The 21218-nt window shown below is 41.8% G+C and overlaps 1 protein-coding gene across 1 annotated transcript; it reads left to right on the top strand.

Annotated features, from left to right (window-relative positions):
* The first annotated feature begins 1098 nt into the window (after nucleotides 1-1098).
* On the top strand, nucleotides 1099-21066 carry Copb2 (COPI coat complex subunit beta 2). The gene is made up of 22 exons (XM_052187567.1): nucleotides 1099-1223; nucleotides 3466-3603; nucleotides 5457-5543; nucleotides 5745-5871; nucleotides 6643-6791; nucleotides 8648-8794; nucleotides 9260-9359; nucleotides 9990-10132; nucleotides 10325-10524; nucleotides 12128-12238; nucleotides 13256-13344; nucleotides 13432-13538; nucleotides 14304-14447; nucleotides 15355-15485; nucleotides 15604-15811; nucleotides 17852-17962; nucleotides 18788-19002; nucleotides 19837-19929; nucleotides 20018-20198; nucleotides 20344-20412; nucleotides 20539-20607; nucleotides 20736-21066. Exons 1-22 carry the CDS (start codon nucleotides 1221-1223, stop codon nucleotides 20829-20831), a joined length of 2718 nt encoding a protein of 905 aa, XP_052043527.1. The 5' UTR covers nucleotides 1099-1220; the 3' UTR covers nucleotides 20832-21066.
* Nucleotides 21067-21218: the final 152 nt, after the last annotated feature.

The raw sequence follows: 21218 nt of genomic DNA, 5'->3' as shown, positions 1-21218 counted from the left end.
AGTTCATATTTTAATAAGTTTCATCTAATTTTTGCAATTGGTTGTTGTACAGCATGCAATTATGTGATTATTCATCTCAATTATGTAAAAAATCTCATTATTGAGAGAAAATTTGTTTTTACTGAGACAGAATAGTAAAAATGGATCTTTGGAAACTACCCGACTTTTTGTATATGAAAAATTGAAGTCCATAAATCTCCCAAGAGCCAGGAACTACCTAATGAAAACTCATCCTTACCACTCAGGCTATATATACACTTCCTTTCTGGAAACCTAGGCTCTTCTCCCACTAGAGATTTCTAAGCAGCCAAGAGCACGTTCCATTAGTTTCATAGCATTATCTTTTTTAAAAGGTGTGTGCATGTGAAATCGGTACACAATGCATTTGCACTTTTCCTGGCAATCCCTAGGGCGTGGTATTTTTTGAAATTCAACTAATTTATTAAAGCGCTATTTTGGCGTAACAGATAGAGCACAGGGCTCCCAGGGCATATCCCCCTCCCCCGCCGCCCCCCCGACCCCCAGCCCAGATCCTAACAACACTACTTACTATGCCGTCTTGGCCAGTATAAAACAAGTTCCTTGAGCCTTACATTCCTAATCAATAAAATGGAAAAGACTCCTATGTGATGTGGAGGCACTGTCAGCTGAAGGTACGTAGCCACACAAATGACCGGGCGGATGCTCTTTGAGGGGCAATCACTCGACTGACTCCGGGAGGCTCCAGAACCAATGTCTCAGGTCTGCTCGGACTCGCCGGTTCCAGAGCCCGCTGGAGCTCACTGTTTTAGAGCCTTCTTTCTCCGCCAGAGGCTCACGCTGTTCGGATAGAGCTTCCAGGCCCCTCCACTGCTGCCAATGTGCAGCAGGAACCCAGCACTGCGCTCCATTTTCTTGACTTTTTGAACCTGACCGAAGGTGAGCAGCCCGGACCGCCGCTAGTTACCGCCCTACCCAACCCTAGTAAAAGCAATACACAGGTCAGCCAGCTCAGCAGCTAGAGACACGGAAGGCGGTGTTACCTAGGAAACTGGGGCGGGACCACGCACAGACCGCCTTACGGAGGGCCTGCGCAGGCGCAGAGCCTGGCTCCGTGTGTCGCGAGAGCCGCTTCCCGGAAGTTCCACGTCAGTGGGTCGGCTGGTCCACGGGTCGGTGGGTTCCTGAGTACTAGTGTCTCCTGGACCCTGTGAGAGGCTGGGGCTCGGACAGTCGGAGCCATGGTAGGTCGGGCCTCGTGGGACAGAGAGCGGAGCCCACCGGCTGCGGCGGGTTCCGGGGGCTTCCGGGCTAGGAGCCGTAGTTAGAAGCGGTCTGCGCTGCTGCCGCTGCCGCTGCTGCGGCCTGGCGGGGTCCTCCTGTCCCGCTGGGGTCCTGGGAGGAAGAAGGCCAGACCGGGAGGCTGCCGTGGTTACACGGTAGTGTAGTTGGGTGCCCGCGGGTGAGCGGCCCCCGACTGTCCTGGCAGTCAGGGCTCCTGTCAAGGCACCTGCAGTCTGCACTGGGTTTCAGTAGTGCGAGTAAATGCTGGAGAAAGGAATCGGATGCCAAAGGCAACTTTGACAAAGTCACTTCATTCTGTCATTGAGGTGGTGGTTGCTAATCCAGCATCCAGGTTGCGCGCGGTGTTTGGTAGTGTGCAGACACCAAATTGCAAAGTTAAGCAAAGAGGGGAAAAAAAAAAAAACAAAGTTAAGTGTATATGGAGTCAGAGGTGGAATTTCAAATGCTTTGGCGACCCAGTTCGTCGTCTTCTAGCTGGTGTTGATTGGGCCTTCTGTGCTCACAGATGATGACATTTTTTGAGAAAGGCCCGTAGATCTGCCTGATTTCATTTTGAGACATATTTTTAATAGTGAAATATCATGCCAGGAGACATAGTGGGATCTTCAACATAACACAAGCCACCACATTCATGTGTGTGTGTGTGTTAGGATAAATCCTAATAATGTTTTTAAAATTTTTTAAATGAATTTAAATTTATTTATTTACCTATCTATAGACTTAGAAGTATCTTCCGAAGTTCCTTAGAGGTCTTTTACTGTTTCAGGAAGTCACAGATCAGAAGTTTTGCCAGCATTAAGATGCTGCTGCCCTTCCTACTAGGTGTATATTTGCACCAATGAAAGGTGCACTAATGCTGGTGCACTAATGCCAGAATGTGCTGAGAATACATTTTTTTGAGACAGTTTTGCCTTATAGCTCAGGCTGACCTTGAACTCACAATCCTCTTTTTCAGGGCCCAGACAGCTGAGGTTACAGGAGTACATCACCACATCCAACCTGATAGCATGTTCTGATTGTCAGACACTTATTTGTAAGAAGCCAGGTTTTAAGTGAGAGTGCCGTGTCAATCTCAACGCCTCAGGAGGCATCTTCTAAGGATTCTGTATTAGTATTAGGAAATGAGGATTTGTGAAATACTTGTAACATGTGGCTGGTGGAAGAAGCACTTTAATATAGATAAAGGTTCAGGTTACAAGCTTGACTTGAAATGATGGCTCAGAAACTGCCTATTCAGATAAATGTATTCAGATATATAGCCTGATAACTGAAAGATGTTAGCTGGTCCCTGACCATGTTTGTTATTGATGATAGAATTCTAGTCTTCAAATGTAAATTTGAATTTTTGAGACTGAATTTCATGTATTTCTGATAGTCAAAGACTTGTCAGTTAAAGTAGGAACTGGTATTAATAAATGTGGCTTATGTGACTTTCGGGGAGTGGGGGGCCAGAAAAGGGGAAATCTTTTGAAATGTGAATAAAAAATAAAATGTGACTTTTAATTAAGGGTAATAAAATTTGTCATCTATGTGAATCTGTGTAACTCAATGAACCATCATTTCCCAAATGACCAATGTATTCTGTTATAAAAACAAAGCAGAAGCTAAGAATCTGCAAAATGTAGGCTAGACTAGTGGACTTTAATTTAGCTAAGTGTAAACAGCTACTCCTAAGGCTTCAGATCTCACAATACAAGTGTTCTTTAAGGTGTCCCCACTTCTCAGGCAGCATTAAAGCAGGACATCCCATTCTCCAAAAATGGCTTATATATTCTGCTTCCTAACTGTATGTGTTTGAGGCTAGATGGTGGTTGTTCTGTTACATCTCAACCAAAACAGTATACTACAACATACTAGAGTCAAGGCCAGATATAACAGTCCTCTAAAAATTCAAATTGAAAAAAAAAATTGACATAAATAAAAAACATCACTTGAAACCCTCATAAATTTTAAGGGGGTAAAGAAAGAGGTCAGGATAAGTAAAATTGGAAAATCACCTCAGTAAATACAAACTTAAAAAATACCCCATTTTTGTTAATGTGATTAATATAGATGCTTTAGACTTGAAACTATTCACAATTTAGCAAAGTTAAAAGAGAATTTTACATAAGCCTCTTAATACACTGTTTCAGGCATAGCTTAAGAATTTAATTTTCATCATCAATTGTCTTTTCCCCTTAGCCTCTTCGACTGGACATCAAGAGAAAGCTAACCGCTAGGTCTGACCGGGTTAAGAGTGTGGATCTGCATCCCACAGAGCCATGGATGCTGGCTAGTCTCTACAATGGCAGTGTGTGTGTTTGGAATCATGAAACTCAGGTAAGATTTTTGAAAGGACTTCATTAGCAATAAAAGCTGTAAGATACCAGCACTAATCATGAAAGCACCACCAGGTGCCCCTGTATGTGTGCTGCTTCTCAAAGTAGATGGAGTGTTTCATTTTCAGGAACTAGGTTGTGTGGAAGAAGTTCTTCTGGGCATATTATATGTGATATTTAAATACAGCAACATCCATGTAGGCAGTATTAGCACCGGCTCTGCTCTGCTTGTTTCCCCTCTGTCACCAGTGGCAGAGTTAGCCGCCACTCATGCGTATTGAGTGGGAGGGCACTCTCACAGGGCCCTTCTGCACTGGGGGAATCCAGATGTTCTGACTTTTCAGATAAGGAAGTACTGGACTCCCCTGGAGGTAGCAGGTCAAGGTTTTAAAACAACAGCAGTGTTTTATTATTTAAAACCTCCCTGCTGCTAATTTACTGGCAAAAAGCACCCTGAGCCTGGATTTACATGAAGAAAGAAAATGGAATAAAATGTTAGGCAGTTGCTTCTCACTCACAAAGAGCCACCTCAGTGTTGTTGCTTTTTTAACTTAGATGTAGCGCCTGTGTGGTCTGAGAGTGCAGCTTCTCTGCTCTCTGTAGCCCGTGCAGTGTGAGTTGACTTTCCTTGCCATTTGTCCCCCAAGCCCCCGCCCCCGTGTGGTACGGTCATGGAGGTTCTGCAGCTGCCCTCTTACTGCCCCACATCTCCGTGGATTTGTTGATGACTGTTTTCTGCTGTCTTAGAGACTGCATGCTCAGCCTGCTCTGTTCATGCCATAGTCACCTGGTGGCAGCTCTGTGTCTGTGTGGCACTCAGCTTCTTCTTAACCTGGTAAAGCCAGGTGGCCTCAACAGTTCTTATAAGCTAGTCTCTGTTGGTTTTCCAGTGTACCTGGTTAATGAGCCAGTAAGATTTTGGTAAATTCCTGAGGTAATACATTATTGCTTTCTTGGTACAAAAAGAGACATTAAAAAAATGATAGTTTAATTTTCAGAACTTTAAAGAACAGACATGTAAGATGGCTTTCCTAGGTCTCCTGAATTCCCATCTTTCATTCTTGTAGATGATCCACTTTGAGCATCCAAGGACCATCTAAACCTTAGTTTTTATGCTTACTACAACCAAACACAAACTCTCAGCATTTTTTTCTGGAAATGTGTTGCCAATATATATATATATATATAGTTTGAGTCATTTCTGTGGGTTCAATTTTTTTTTTGAGACAAGGTCTCACTATATCTAGCTATCATAAAAATCACTATGTAGAGCAGACTTGAACTTATAGTGATCTGTCTGCCTCTGCCTCTAGGTACTGAAAAGGCATATGTCAGCCACTATGCCTGGTTTATGGGCTCAATTTTTTAAAAAAGGAAACTAAGCTAAGAGATAATTCACTCACAGATAGTGGAGTGCTGCCCAGCCGCTGGATCACAGACTGTTGTAGGTGCGGGCTGTGCAGCGCTGGGGAGTCCTGCCCTTGGGGGGCACAGTGGGGAAGAGTGAGTGGGGAGTCCTGCTTAGCGCTTGGCCGTGGGGCAGGAAGGGAGTAAAGCTCCGGGGTAGGTTTCCAAGGCCATGCCGGAAGAGAGAGGTAGGCCAGGGCAGGGGGCCTAAGTGCCGTCTATCCGTCCGTCTGTCCTGTGACCAGCTGCTTTCTCTTCTAAGTTTCTGATTTTCAAATCTACTAAAGAAAAGTTGATTGGTCCTTTTTTGCCCCCACTTTAATGCTGAGCTGCCATACATTTGTAAAAAAAAGTACTTTACAGTCTGATGTTTTAATCACAGCAGAATAAGATTCTTCATTTAACTTCCTCATAACTTAATGTGTTTATTCTTGTTAATATTTCAAGACACTGGTGAAGACATTTGAAGTATGTGATCTTCCTGTTCGAGCTGCAAAGTTTGTCGCAAGGAAGAACTGGGTGGTGACAGGAGCAGTAAGTAGCTCTGAGTATCAGGCCCTACCTTCTGATTGGTCTGTGGTTATAGATACCAGTTGCAGAGTCGTAATGACCAGTTCATTAAGAATTAAATGTAGTGTTCTGAAGGGTGGAGGTTATGCTTTGAGCCTATAATATAGTTTAGTTGTTCATACGGTTTATTTCATAATAGTGATGTTTTAAAATTTCCATTCCTAGGATGATATGCAGATCAGAGTGTTCAATTATAACACCCTGGAGAGGGTGCATATGTTCGAAGCACACTCGGATTACATTCGTTGTATTGCTGTTCATCCCACCCAGCCGTTCATTCTCACAAGCAGTGGTAAGAGACAACCTGCTTCAGTCGCGTGCACTGAGTGATGATTTGTTTTCCACAAGACATGTCGTACTTTAACTGCTGGTACAAGTGGAGTTCTCATTTCAAGCATCTTTTAAACTATTTGAATCTATTACTGTGCTGTTGACACTGCCCACCTGTGTATTTTAGTATTTTAATAGGATTATATTGCAACTGCTCCGATTCCTGTTGGAAAACTAGAAGGTCTAGATGCATCAATATCTGGGGAGCAGAAAGCTCATTAGTATGCTGGTATGACAGGCCTTGCTGGCTTATCTGCAGTTCAGACTAGCTAGCTAGTCTGGTATTAGTGTAAGGAAATCCCCTGCAGGAGGGCAGTTACCTGGGTGTCCCTGAGTTGGTAGTAGTCTTTGAAATATTTTTAAATTTAACAAGTGAGAACTTTTGTAAAAGCAGTTTATCTCATCAGGCAAATGCTGCCTCTTTCCACAGTCTGCATTTTCAGCCAGACTTAGATGGTAACCACAGTTCTTTTAAAATTAAATTTAAAAAGTTCCCCATTTTTCATATGTCTTTAGTAGCTGTCCATATGCACCTTGTCCCCACTGTTCTGTAGTTAGGAATGCTCTGAGTGCAAATGAGGACTAGAAAGTCTTTCTCAGTGTTGGTCCGTCCTATGGCGTAGGTGATGGGATATGTGAACTGTGCTACATTTGTTGCCTTAGAGGACACCAAGCCTGTCTTACTACAAATATGAAAACTAACCACGACTGACTTGGCTTTCTTTTGGTATAGATGACATGCTTATTAAGCTCTGGGACTGGGATAAAAAATGGTCTTGTTCACAAGTGTTTGAAGGACACACACATTACGTTATGCAGATCGTGATAAACCCCAAAGATAACAATCAATTTGCCAGTGCGTCTCTCGACAGGACTATCAAGGTAGGTGTCCACTGTTGGTGCTTTACTCTGACTGGCCAGAAAACTACTCCTGTGCTCCTGTGCCAGGCAGAAGCAACATGGTATAACATTGGTTTCCACTCTGGGATCTGCAATAAGAAGCACTGCCATGATTTCTATGTCACTGTGTGTGTGTGTGTGTGTCCCCGTCCGTCCGTGTGTGTCCTTTAGTCATTCTTGTCTCCTTATCCTTGGTCTATTTTACATGTAAGTTCTTTATGTTACTACTCCCCCTTTCTGCCTCTATTTTCCTTTCTGTGACTGCCTTTCTTCAGACTCTGTTTTGTTATTTTTCTCTTGGAGAATAAACTGTAGATGTCTTAGAGTGAAATATAGGATGGTTAGGGCTAGCATGGGCTGATGTTACAGATACTAGTATAACTTTGACCTACTCGCTGTCCTGTAGAAATGCTGTGAGTGTTTACAGAGCATTGCCTTCATCAGATCTTCCCTCTGACTGCAAGTCCTTTCATTCTCTGATTTGGATTTATTTTTTTTTGAGCATCTGCATAGCTCTCTAAGGGTTAGCACAGATAGTCATTCTGAGAAACTCCAGTCTAGTGCTTAATGGCTTTAGATAGGATGTATGTCATTTGCTTTAGCTTTTATTTCTATTAACAGTCTTCACATTGAGTCATAATTAATGCAATTGGAAATCATTTACCCCATGATATATTAGATATTTGGGGTAGGAGCTGTGTCTCCCCCTTGCACAGCCCTGGGAGAGCAGCACAGTGCTTTGGCTGCCCTGGACACCAAGTAGAGTAGTCACATTGTCTTCATCCTATCTCTCAGTACATTTACTTAAAATAAGTTTCAAATCAGAGTTTGCTTACACATTTGCTTACATGTGTATAATATGTAATACTAATTTAACTCATATAAGCAATTTTGTTTAAAGATCTTCAGGTTTTTAACCTGACTTTGATATCTTTTGTTGAATTACCCTTGCTTTTGACATAGATGGGAAACTGAGATCAGTTTTAACTTCTTCACTAAATTAAGTCTTTTTTTTTTTGAGTGAGGTCTACGGTGTATGCTAAGGTGGCCTAGAATTCACTGTGTATCCTATGCTGCCCGCTCAGTCTCAGTTTTCTCATCTTCCCAGATATTGGGAACACAAGCTTGTACCTCTCTCCTTGGCAAGTTTTCTTTAATTTTAATCCATATCACTAATCACTAACTCTCCCATCCCATCAGTACTTACTTTAGAGAATTTTCAAAGTGTTAATTTGTTGATTCCTGTGCTTCCTCTGGATACCAGTTTTCTTAGTTTGCTTTTTGTTGCGGTGATAAAACACTGACCAAAAGCAGTTTGGCAGAAAAAGGGTTTATGTCATCTTATAACTTAAAGTAGTCCACCATCCAAGGAAGTCAGGGTGGGAACTCACGGCAGGACCTGGAGGCAGAATGGAGGCAGAGTTATGGGAGAACACCAGTTATTGGCGGGCTCTTCATGAGTTGATCAGCCTGCTTTCTTATACCATCCGGGTTCACCTGCCCAGGGGTGGCACCATCGTGCCTTCAAAGGGTGGCCTACAGGCCAGTCTGATGGAAGCATTTTCTCAATTGAATCCCTTCTTCCCAGATAAGTACTTGTGCCAAGTTGAGGAAAATATGAGCAGATCATCAACTGAACTATATATAATCTCCATGGAGAAGCCCAGGCATTGGCATCTTCAGGGAGCAGTGGTTCTGCTTCCTGAAAATGTACATGAGACTAGCAGCAAATATCCGTGAGCTTGTGTCACGGGGCTGTGATGTTGGATGTCTTGTGTTAAAAGTGGGTGGAACTGCCTCCGAAAGTGCTGACTGGCAAATGCTGCTGTTCTCTGAAGGTGTGGCAGCTGGGCTCTTCATCACCAAACTTCACTCTGGAGGGACATGAAAAAGGCGTGAATTGCATTGATTACTACAGTGGTGGTGACAAGCCATACCTCATCTCGGGTGCAGATGACCGGCTCGTTAAGATATGGGATTATCAGGTACAGTTTCTATAACCTTCCTTGCTGTGCTAGACTTGGTCTTTACTGCTTCCTAGAACACCTCAAGGCTCACATGGAACTAATGGAGTCATAGGTTGAGGCCCCAGTATTCGGTCCTGGAATTCTCCCCTTTATACAAAAGAATGCAAATGTATTTTAAGATTTTAAAAGTAAAACACTTGCATGCTTATTGTTTGTTAAAAAGGGTTTTCATGCTGCCATATTAACCCACACATCTCTGAGTGTCCTTGTTACCAGACTTCTGTATCTGAGTGAAACAGGCCCAACAGGGAATGCTGTGATGTTACCGTGGTACACGTTCACCACCTGGAGCAGTCAGAAACCTCGTTATTGCCCACATTGCCATGCTTGTGTCTCTAAGGGTTTCTTACACCCCTCCCCCTTTGCTTCTAACATACGTTTACCAACAGAGGAACACAGTGGCTCTCTGTGTCTCGATTTCAGAATAAGACCTGTGTGCAGACCCTGGAGGGACACGCCCAGAACGTGTCCTGTGCAAGCTTCCATCCTGAGCTGCCCATCATCATCACAGGGTCAGAAGATGGTGAGTTAGAGTCTGGGTTATGAATGTGCTCGGCATGACTCTGGATATTTAAACCAAGTGGTGGCCCTGCAGTACAGTGGGAGGTTTCTAGCAGCTCCCATATCTTGATTAGGAGTCTAGACTTACAATACAGAAGAGTAAGTGGCTTTATCATCAGCACCATTCTAGTATCTTTCTTTGACTCTGTTATTTAAAGAAAAGGAGATCATATATTCTAGAGAAGAACTTGAAAAAGCCTGTGCATTGGAGTTTGACAGATCTCGGTTCAAAATCAGCTCTGTCTCTGTGCACATGCATGATTTTGGTAGACTTAGATAAGAACATGCTACTCTACTCAGGATTATATCAAGAGGGAAGAAGAAACCTCACATAGCCAACACACACTATATGGGAAACCCTGCTGTGATTTTACTATTAGGATTAATCGCCTGCTTCTAGTTTTCTTATTGAAGGTTTATTATTTCATGCTTATGTTGCTTTATAAAGTTAGCTAAAGAATTAAGATTTAAATGTCATAAAATTGCTAGGAAACACTTGTATGGAAATAGAAAGTCTTGTAGTAGCTCATTCACCTAACCATCTGTTCTGGACGTTCATACCTGAGGGAACGCTCCCACTGTTGGTTTGTAGGAACGGTGCGAATCTGGCATTCGAGCACCTACCGGCTTGAGAGCACACTGAATTACGGAATGGAGAGGGTGTGGTGCGTGGCCAGTCTCAGAGGGTCCAACAACGTCGCTCTGGGCTATGACGAAGGGAGCATCATTGTTAAGGTAACTACTTTCTTTAAATGGGTGGAGACAGGCAAAGCCAGCCCAAGTCACAGTTTTGTTAAACTAGCACTTCTGTTGTTAGAAGAGGGTTTAATGTGGACGGAAGGAGGGGCGGGAAAGAAGGAAATAAGACTCCGTGAGGGAAATTGGTCTGTTGTCTTCAGTCACTAAGAGCCATTTGTCATTGTTAAGCTTGGTCGGGAGGAGCCTGCCATGTCCATGGATGCCAATGGGAAGATAATCTGGGCCAAGCATTCTGAAGTGCAGCAGGCCAACCTGAAGGCAATGGGTGACACGGAAATTAAAGATGGAGAAAGATTACCATTGGCAGTAAAGGATATGGGCAGTTGTGAAATATATCCACAGACCATTCAGCACAATCCTAATGGGAGGTAAGCTGTCAGTGACACCCCTCTCTGAGCTTGTGTATGGAAGACATGTGCACAGCATGTCCCCAGTCTGCCTCCTGGAGCGGGGCCCTGGCCCACAGTTCGCAGTTGCCAGCTGCCAGCTCAGCTGATGGAGTTGGCATGCAAGGCGGCACAGTTGCGCAGAATTGTTTCCTTGTTCTTAAGATACCCTGGATTTGCTGGGCGGTGGTGGCGCACACCTTTAATCCCAGCACTTGGGAGGCAGAAGCAGGTGGATTTCTGAGTTTGATGCCAGCCTGGTCCTCAGAGTGAGTTCCAGGACAGCCAGGACTACACAGAAAAATCCTGTCTCGGGGAAAAAAAAAAAAAAGATACCCTGGATTTGTGTTCTTGGGGTTCTAGAACCTGGTGCTGTCCTAAGAGGAGATGCTATATATATACTGAGTACTGCTCTTATGGAAGACTGACTCCAGTGTGTCTTCTGAAAACATTTGGGATTGTGACTTTTCTATTTCTTATTCATAATTTGAATTGTCAGTTCTGTTTTCTCTTAAAATTTATAAAATAATAATCATGTGAGAGAAGATTTTACTTCTCTAAACAGTAAGTTGATTCTCAAACCTCTAGAGTAGTTCTTAACCTTCCTAAATGCTTTGACACCTTAATACGGTTCCTCATGTTGTACTGACTCCCAACCATAAAATTATTTCATTGCTACTTCACAACTGTAATTTTGTGACTGTTATGAATCGTAATGTAAATAAGTATCTGATATACAGGATATATGTACCCGCTGTGAAAGGGTCATTGTCACCTATAGGTTAAGAACCACTGCTATAGAGCTTTAAAAATAATTTTACAGTGTATCTGGATGTCTTAAGTTAAATTCACTGTCATAAATGGCAAAGTATGGTATTAAGACTCAATAATTGATGTCTGTAATAATTTTTAAGTATTTTATGAAAGTTTAATGCATTGCGTGTCGTGTCATGTGTGTGTGTGTGTGTGTACACTTAATACTTTCAGACATCTTTTCTGTAAGGTTTTAATTTTACCTGTGAGTGTCCTCCAATAACAGACATTATCATGTTTTAAACGGAATTTGAAGAGAGGTATTTTGTCTACTGGGGAGAAATGTTTGGCTATATAACATTCTATTTTTATGCATTATTTAAATGTTAATGATCCTGTTCATTTTAATAACTAACACTTGAATACAGTTTCTTTGTTCGTTTAATGATGAGCATTGGTGCGCAGGTAAATGCGCTGCAAGGCAGGGCCTTGTTGAGGTGTGCTGCTGTGAGCACAGTGTAAGCGACTTGGCGCACAGCAAGCATTACTGCATGGCTGAGTCGCCTGCATCTCCAGCTGTGCTTGCTCCCCATCCCCTGAGAAGAGAAGGCTGCTGCAGTAATGTTTCTGAAAGTAACCCCATACTGATAATTGCTTTTGGTTTTGTTTCTTAGAATACTTATTCGTAGCATATTCAAAGAAGTGTATAGCTCTAACATTTTAAATTACAATAATTGACTAAGATAGCATTTGTTAGTGAATTATTTTATCATAAATATGAATTACTGTTTCCTGACACCTGTGTCATTGTCCCTGACTCCATCATCTCTAGGTTTGTGGTGGTGTGTGGTGATGGGGAGTATATCATCTACACAGCGATGGCACTAAGGAACAAGAGCTTCGGGTCTGCCCAAGAGTTTGCATGGGCCCACGATTCTTCAGAGTAAGATGCACGATGTCCAGTTTGTCCTGATTGCAAATAGGGTGTTGACTCCAGTGTGGTTGATGCTTTTTCATGGTAAAAGACAGTTCCACCACAGCTGCTTCGTTAAGTCTTTGGAGAGTAAACCGCCCATGCCCTGCCTGAATTACCATGCTGCCTCACTCAGGTGGATGTAATCAGTCCATTCAACTGGGGTTCAAGACTGCTCTCCTTGATGGAACCTGTGACATGACTTGATGCTTGGGTTTAAGGCAAAGTAGGCCCTACATCAAGTAGGCCCTTAGGAGGCCCAGGCAGACATGGCCTCGGGGGCTGTTGCCCTTTGTAAACTAGTCGGGAGGTACTGCTTAGACCAGGTTACTTTGATAAGAATTTTAATGTATCTTTTTTAAAACCCAATTTCTGCATGTCCCCTACTACTCATTCTTAACCTACTTCAATCTACATTCAGAATATTCATAAAATGCTCTCATTAAAAGCAGAAGTCACATTAATTCTTTACACATGCACAGTTCATAGCCACCACCACAGTCAGATCATCCCTACCCCAAACAACTTACTCCCCAGGCCCAGGCAAATGCGGATCTTCTTGTTACTGTACAGCTAGACTTTAGACTTCTGGATAGTTCTATATGAGTGGAGCACTACAGGCGTGCATTCATCATCTGCGTTTTTCCCCGTATCAAGGAGGAGTTGTTTTGATCAAGGAGGAGTTGTTTTGCATGCAGAATAGTACTCCATGGAATGGATATATCACCATTTAAACTTTCACCTTTTGGATATCAGTGATATTTCTATTTTCTACAATGGTTTCTACACTTTTGTAATTTACATAACATATAGCATGAAACCCATTTATTATCTGTCTAATTGCAATATTTTCACTATATCTTGGGATAAAACTAAGTGAATTTTCAAATGGAGATATATTTTTATTTTTCAATAATATTTTATCAGTATTTGAAGATATTGGAATTATGGCTTAGTGTTTAATATGCTGTTTCCCCTGTCCCTCAGGTATGCAATAAGAGAAAGCAACAGTGTTGTAAAGATATTTAAGAACTTTAAGGAAAAAAAGTCATTTAAACCTGATTTTGGAGCTGAAAGTAAGTGCTGTCTATTTATGATACGTTTTGAGAATCTTTGTAATGTCTCAAAACATTTAAATGGACTCTTCCTGTGTCCTTTTTAAGGTATCTATGGGGGCTTCTTGCTGGGAGTCAGGTCTGTAAATGGCTTAGCCTTCTATGACTGGGAGAATACTGAACTCATACGCAGAATTGAAATTCAGCCCAAGCACGTGAGTTTCTCCTCTGGGAGATTACCTTTGAAATTTTGAGTCCCTCATATCAAGAATGACTCTTACCTGATATACTGGTCCCACTGTGCTGAACACCTTGCTATTTACCTAAGAAGTGCTCAGGATATCATTTATGCATTAGAATTAGACAGTAGCCATTGACTCTTTGTAGAAGTATAGAATACAAGTATAAATTCTAAAACATATTTTAAATATCTTTAACAAAAGTAAACACATTGAAGGAACAAATTGGGGATTTATTGATGTGGAAAAGCCTTTTCATACTTCATGTGAGGATGGTCAGGAGAACTCTAGTAGCAAACTTAGAGCTGCTGGTTGGTTTGACAGCTTTCACTGTTAGGATGTTGCCATCAGAAGGCATCTCACCTCCTTATGGTCCTGAGTCTGTCTAGAGAGACTGGGGCCATGACCTACCAAAGGTACCGGCTTGCGGTATTATTTTTTCTTTATGTATAAGTACACATATGTGTGTGGAAAAAGGAGATAAGGCGTAGGAAACACTGGTTTAGAGGACAGAGCGGCCACCCCTCCTGAATGACAGAACCGTTCCCATCCATGTTCCACTACTGTTGCACAACCATGCTGTGCTGTCTACCATCCCAATGCATGTATAAGTACAGTGCACCAATTGCTAAGTGCACAGTGACTTGCTGTAAGACTGACCCCGTAGTGAACAAAGTGAGTACAGTTCGGGGTAGCTGCTCAAAAAGGCTGTCAGTCATCTGTCTGTCTTTCGACTTGCAGATCTTCTGGTCTGACTCTGGAGAGCTGGTCTGTATTGCCACGGAGGAGTCATTTTTTATTCTTAAATATCTGTCAGAAAAAGTCTTGGCTGCACAGGAAACACATGAGGGAGTTACTGAAGATGGCATTGAAGACGCCTTTGAGGTAAGAGTGAGTCCTGCTCAGGCTTTGCTTTTAGTACTTTATATTTTTAAAACAGACTAAACCAATTTTAACATTTCTGTGTAAATTAGGTTTGGGTAGGGTAAGTTCTGATAACATGTAAAACTTTGACAAAAACAGAATTGAAAGTATGTGTAAACTTAGGGTTTCATTGCTGTGAAGAGACACCATGACCAAGGGCACTCTTATAAAGAACATTTGTTGGGGCTAGGAAGGAAGCATCGCATCCTACAGGCAGACACAGTACTTGGAGGAGCTGAGAGATCTACATCTTGGTCCAAAGGCAGCCGGGAGAGACAACTGTTTCACCCTGGGCAGAGCTTAAACATATATATACCTCAAAGCCCCACCTCCAGTGACACACATTCTAACAAGGCCATGCCTAATACTGCCACTCCCCGTGAGCCAACACATGAGTCTATGGGGGCCATACCTACTCAACCACTCAATGCTTAAAATAAACATGTGCCTGACTTTTAGAAAACCTGCAGGCTCGTTTTGCTATCCTTCACCGAGGCAATGTGGAGGTGTTCAGTTTTAAGACTGCAGAGCTAGAATGATTCAAATGAGCTCTGAAATGGGAAAACAAACCATCTACTGTTAGATGTCCTTAAGGACTTGGAGACACTTAACATTCCAGTTTCATGTGTTGGGCAGTTTAGATTGATTCGTTTTTAGTTATATTTATGTTATGACTCAACAGTGAGATTCACACTGTAAATATTCATTGAACACATTTTAAGTAAAGTCAAAAACTCTTAAGAAGAATGTTCTCAAAATGGGTTTTACTTTGCACTCCTTACCACTCTCATCATAACTAGCTTGTTGGTCACAGCTTACTGGTGTTGACTAAGATTGCAATGGTCTGTTTGTTTGGTTTTTTTAATAGGTTCTTGGTGAAATTCAGGAAATTGTGAAAACTGGGCTGTGGGTAGGTGACTGCTTCATTTATACAAGTTCTGTGAACAGATTAAACTATTACGTGGGAGGAGAGATAGTCACCATTGCCCACTTGGACAGGTACTGAGTATCATTTGCTTTTGTCTTAGGCAACCTAAATCTAAAAGTGCTTTATGAACCAAATTGTTGTAGTAACTGTAGATTTGGGCTGCTAAGTTGGTTTCTTTTTCTCTTTCAGGACAATGTACCTTCTGGGCTATATTCCGAAAGACAATAGGCTTTATCTGGGGGATAAGGAATTGAACATTGTTAGCTACTCCCTTTTGGTTTCAGTCCTGGAATACCAGACGGCTGTCATGCGGAGGGATTTCAGCATGGCAGATAAGGTCCTCCCTACCATCCCCAAAGAACAGAGGACCAGAGTTGCACACTTTTTGGAAAAACAGGTGAGAAGTTTTGCCTACTTTCTCTTTTTCTTGCTCTCTCTGTCTCTGTCTCTGTCTCTAGCACTTGACAGAATGTTGATGCAGGTTGTAAAATGTCATCTGTTATTTCTTAGCAAGTCCCGTTTCTGGCAGCACACAGCACATTTGGCTTGAACTCTTACTTCTTTAGGCCTAGGACCCTCAGTGCCTGTCAGTGTTGGAGCTGATTTTATCTGTCTTCTTACATTCCCCTTTAAAGTTGATATTTTTATTTCTAGCTAGGTGTGGTGGTGCACACCTTTAATTCCAGTACTAGGGAGGCAGAGGTAGTTCCAGAGTTCCAGGCCAACCAGGGCTACAAAGACCGTCTCTAAAAACAAAAATCCCTAAGCTGGACTTTTTCCCCTATTATATCTGTTTTAACCCCTTTTAAAAATGTGGTAAAGCACCCTTAATAAAATTTATTGTTATCAATGTGCTTTTGACTTATGTAACTTTTTAACTCCAGTTTCATATTCACAGCATATAAAATAGGTTCTACAATGTAAATCAGATGTTCTTTCCTGGCCCCTTCCTATTTTCCACTAGTATTTATTTACTCTGTTTTCATGCCTGAGGATGTAGCAATACACTGTTTCTTCATGTTTCAGCTTTAGGCATTTCATGTGAAGTGAAGCCTATAAAAAGGGACCCTTGGGTGTGGACATCACAGGAAGGGTGCAACTTTTACAAAGTCCTTAGGTTTGGTTCCAGTGAACTACTTACCAGTTTACAATTGTCCAAAACTCCAGTTCTAGGGGAATTCAGTTCCTCTCTGGCTTCTGTAGACACCAGGCACATACATACATAGTGTGCTTACATACATGTATACCAAAGATCGTACACAGAAATCTTAAGACAAAAGTTCTCTTTAAAATTTGTTCAGTCATATTTCCTCTCCTTCTGTAGTATGTCCTTAGAAGTTTACGCCCCACCCTCAACCCCAAAAATTACCTTTAGTGTCATCTTAGTCGAGACTGGAAATACAGCAAAAGCAAGGACATGTCTTCCTCTGTTCTGCTCTATCCCTACCTGACCAGTTCCAAACATCTGCTGTTTGCTCTGGGGTTTTCTGCTGTGTCAGTGCTCGTGAAGAAAAGCTTAGAACCAGTGGGTAGAGGTGAAGCAGAGTGGCACATCTGCAGCAACATGAGATATAGTTAGACTGAACTCTGAGAGTCGTCCGGCTTCTCTGTCCTGACTACTCTACACTAAGCATTTTCCTTTAGTGTGCTGAGAAGTAACCCACCAGAGTTTCCTTCTGACTGCCAGCCATATTCCCAGAATTGGAAAACTTGCCCATCAATGGTTTTTCTTACAGAAGATAACTTTGTAACTACAGTAATTGATTTAAAGCCTGTCCTAAGGCTTTATGCCCTAATGGAGCACAACAAGGGAGGGATACTTGATAGGCTGAATCCAAGACCAAAATAAAGCCTAACTGATGACAGCCTCTCAGTGCCTGGACCCCAGCTACAGGCTAAATGACCTACAGATGAGAGAAAGCTGGAAGGTTTGCCTTTGGCTTCCTGTTCTCTTCTCATCTCTGTCATTAACCTCTACGAGTCTTGGACTAGATGACACCTAAGGCCCACTTTTAAGGTTTCCAGCAGATGAATTTACCTGTGCCATGTCCCTCCCCATGCAATAAAATTTTATTTTGCATTTAATTAGGACCTAAACTGTATGAAGTACATCAGTTCTTTAGTTCTGACTCACGCCCCTGTTCTCCCACAAGTCTTTTAATTTACATACTTATTCCTGTAGCATCTTTGTTACAGGATGATCTTAAAGACCTAAGTATAAAATTGTACAAAGTAGACATTTTGAAGAAGAAATTGAAATGGAAACTTGATTTGCTAGAAATGGCTCTCATTTTGCATTGTTGTAGCATACTCATGGATGCTGTGGGGTCTTGTCTGTAAGGTCTTTTGAGAGAGAAATAATTTGTTGTGTGTATACTATATATGCACATTCTTCTGAATGTCTAAGTCACATATTTTCTTTTTAAAAAATTTATAGGGCTTCAAGCAGCAAGCACTTACAGTATCCACAGATCCTGAACATCGTTTTGAGCTTGCTCTTCAACTTGGAGAGTTGAAAATTGCTTACCAGTTAGCAGTGGAAGCAGAGGTATGTTCTAATCCAAGACTTTTCTAATCCAACCCAGGGAAAGGTTAGTAGGTACTTGGGTGTTGCTTTTGCTGAAACATTATTACTCATTTTAGTCAAGCTGTTGCAGCTTTGGTCTTTTTAAGGTGCATTGTTAATCTCTGGACAAATTTACTGGATTAAATTCAGGGTACTCTCAGTTCTACTGTTTAAGAAGTCTTTTCTTGTCTGGTCTAAGTCTCAAGGGTGTAGATATGGCAACAATTTGCCATATTAGTGAGAGACACTGATTTCAAACAAGAGCTCTGACATTCTGTAGATCTGTATGTGTGTGTGTACTGGAAATTATGGATTAAGCACAGCATTCATGAGTAAATTAATTTCAGACTGTACAAAAAAATTAGCTGTCAAGATCATTTAAATGTACATTTTATTTTCCTGAGAAGGTACAAATGACCACATTCATTAAATATTTTAAGGATGTAATTTTCTACTCTTCCTAAAAAGTGTTACTAATTTACTTGTTAAAATAATTGTAGTCTAATGACATTTTAATGCTGTTTACATGGTTTTAGATTCAGTTTCACTACGTAAGTAAAAAATGAAAATGAGTTAGTTCAAGTATCATTTGAATTACTTTTGTTCATATGATTTTCATTTCCTCATTACACATTTCTATCATGTCTTTGACTGACAGAGCCAATTTACCAAGCACAACTCAAAAATTTTACATTTGTCTTATATATCTTCTAATTGTTACCACAGCGATATTCAAAGTAACAAATAATGTTGATATTGAAAGTTGAAATGCTATTTCCAAAGATGTTTTATCTTAAATTTTAATAGTCGGAGCAGAAGTGGAAACAACTTGCCGAACTCGCCATTAGTAAATGTCAGTTCAGCCTAGCCCAGGAGTGTCTGCACCATGCCCAGGATTACGGTGGTCTGCTGCTCCTGGCCACTGCCTCTGGGAATGCCAGTATGGTGAACAAGCTGGCAGAAGGTGCAGAGAGAGACGGCAAAAATAACGTGGCATTCATGAGCTATTTTTTACAGGGCAAGTAAGTATTATCTCAAGGTCTAAAAAACTTTTAAGGTGTTGTAAGCACTATTTCTCCATTGACTGTGAGGAAGGTGCTTGAGAGGAATATGGTACACAAATCCTGGGGACAGCTGGTGAATAGTGGGGGCAGCCAGAGAACAGTGCTACCTACCTTGGTGGCACTAGCCCTCAGGAAGGAATGCTTTGCATCTTTATGCTTGGGCTTTTAATTTAATGTGTGGTTCCGTCAGAGAGCCCACCAGTTGCTTACTCCTAGACCATTTTACTGATAGGAGGCTGTTCTCCAGTTGGTACCTAACAGCAGGCAGAGGACTGTCTACACCAGGCAGTTCTGGCCTGTTATGTGCAAGGATATGAGGATGAAAATGCTATTATTTGAGCTCAGCTCTGAAATCATCATGAATTTTTAAGTCTGGCAGAGTTAATGTGAGCTAAGTCACATGGATATTAGTTTGCCTTTTGGAAATAAACACAAAAGTATTACTAATCTTGTTTTACATGCCAGAAATCCTAGACCTCACCATCAGACATTTTTATTGAGGTATGCTAAAGAACTGAACTCCAGGGATCTGTGTACACTAGACAAGTGTTCATTACTGAGCCACACTTCCAGACTTGTCATAAAACTCAAACAGTCATGAACACTGTTGTGCCCCACACCCATGAAGTCCACTGGTTTTATTCAACATTAAGACAAAAGGCTTAGCAACAGGAGTGAGTGTGTGAGGGGCAGGGGCACTGGAGGATTTTGCCTCTGCAACAGGTTCACACTTTCAGCATTATCTGCTATTACTGTTTATTTCTCTAACAGTATCTCTACTTTACTCTGTAGGCTTGATGCTTGCCTAGAGCTCTTGATCAGAACCGGAAGACTCCCAGAAGCTGCCTTCCTGGCCCGAACTTACTTACCCAGCCAGGTCTCAAGGTATGGACTTAGTTTAGAGAGAAATGTTTCAACTAAAGCAGGGCCCACATTCTTCATCTGTTTGGTTCTGTGATGTCTCTAATATCAGGGTAGTGAAGCTGTGGAGGGAGAATCTTTCAAAAGTCAACCAGAAAGCAGCAGAATCCCTTGCTGACCCCACAGAGTATGAAAACCTCTTCCCTGGATTAAAAGAAGCCTTTGTTGTTGAAGAATGGGTGAAGGAGACACATTCGGCTTTGTGGCCGGCCAAGCAGTACCCTCTTGTCACGGTGAGTGGCAGAGTGCCAGGCTGACACACATTCACAAGTCCAGGGTTGAAGTGTGCTGCACACATTATTAAGAGCTAATTAATGTCAGAGAGTTGGCATAATTTTTGATTTCAGATATTTTATCATTTTTTTTTTATTCTGATAGCCAAATGAAGAGAGAAATGTTATAGAAGAGGCAAAAGGCTTTCAGCCCTCAAGACCAACAGCTCAGCAGGTCTGTAGAGACTGCGTGTGACAGCACGGCTGACATTGTTGATTTAAAGCACTACCTGCTACTTCCTGATCCTGGACTCCCTCTGTGTGGGGAGTATTTACATCTCTGGACCTCTTATTTTCTTAGGAACCTGATGGGAAACCTGCTTCTAGCCCAGTTATTATGGCCTCCCAAACTACCCACAAAGAAGAAAAGGTGGGTCAGCCATTCTCTACCCCACGTTGGACCAGGCCTTTAAGTAGGATGCTGCTGCTCTTGTCAGTAGGAAAGAAATTTGGTTCTGGCTTCTGACATATACCCTCTCCCTCTTCCTTTCCCTGCAGAGTTTAATGGAACTAGAAGTTGATTTGGATAACTTGGAATTAGAGGATATTGATACGACAGACATTAATCTGGATGAAGATATTCTGGATGACTAACGTTTGTCATTACTCCAATAAGATTATTATGGCATACAGTCAATCTCCTTCCGGACCTGAACCATGGAGAGCCTTGATTTGCATATGTAAACAAGGGGCAAATAGCTACTTCATCTTCTGAGGAGTTGATGGGCAGCTTTAAGTTACTGTGTTCTCTGTGTTAACTGAAACAGACACCTGCTTTTCATATTGTCATTAGACCACCCTTCATAAAATCTTTTGAATTAATGAGAAATTCTGAGTTTCCTTCCTAGTGAAAATGGACATTGAGTTTTAGATGGCTAAACTAAAACATCTCACTGGGGATCAGCTTCTCCCTTTCTTTGAATAACAAAGGGCAGTTTCTGACACCTTGATCTGACCTTGAGTCACAACATGGCTGCTGGG

Source organism: Apodemus sylvaticus, chromosome 7 (genome assembly GCF_947179515.1).
Source record: "Apodemus sylvaticus chromosome 7, mApoSyl1.1, whole genome shotgun sequence".
Taxonomy (NCBI): Eukaryota; Metazoa; Chordata; class Mammalia; order Rodentia; family Muridae; genus Apodemus; species Apodemus sylvaticus.
The sequence above is the reverse complement of the archived record's forward strand: the minus strand, read 5'-3'. Positions and strand labels throughout refer to the sequence as shown.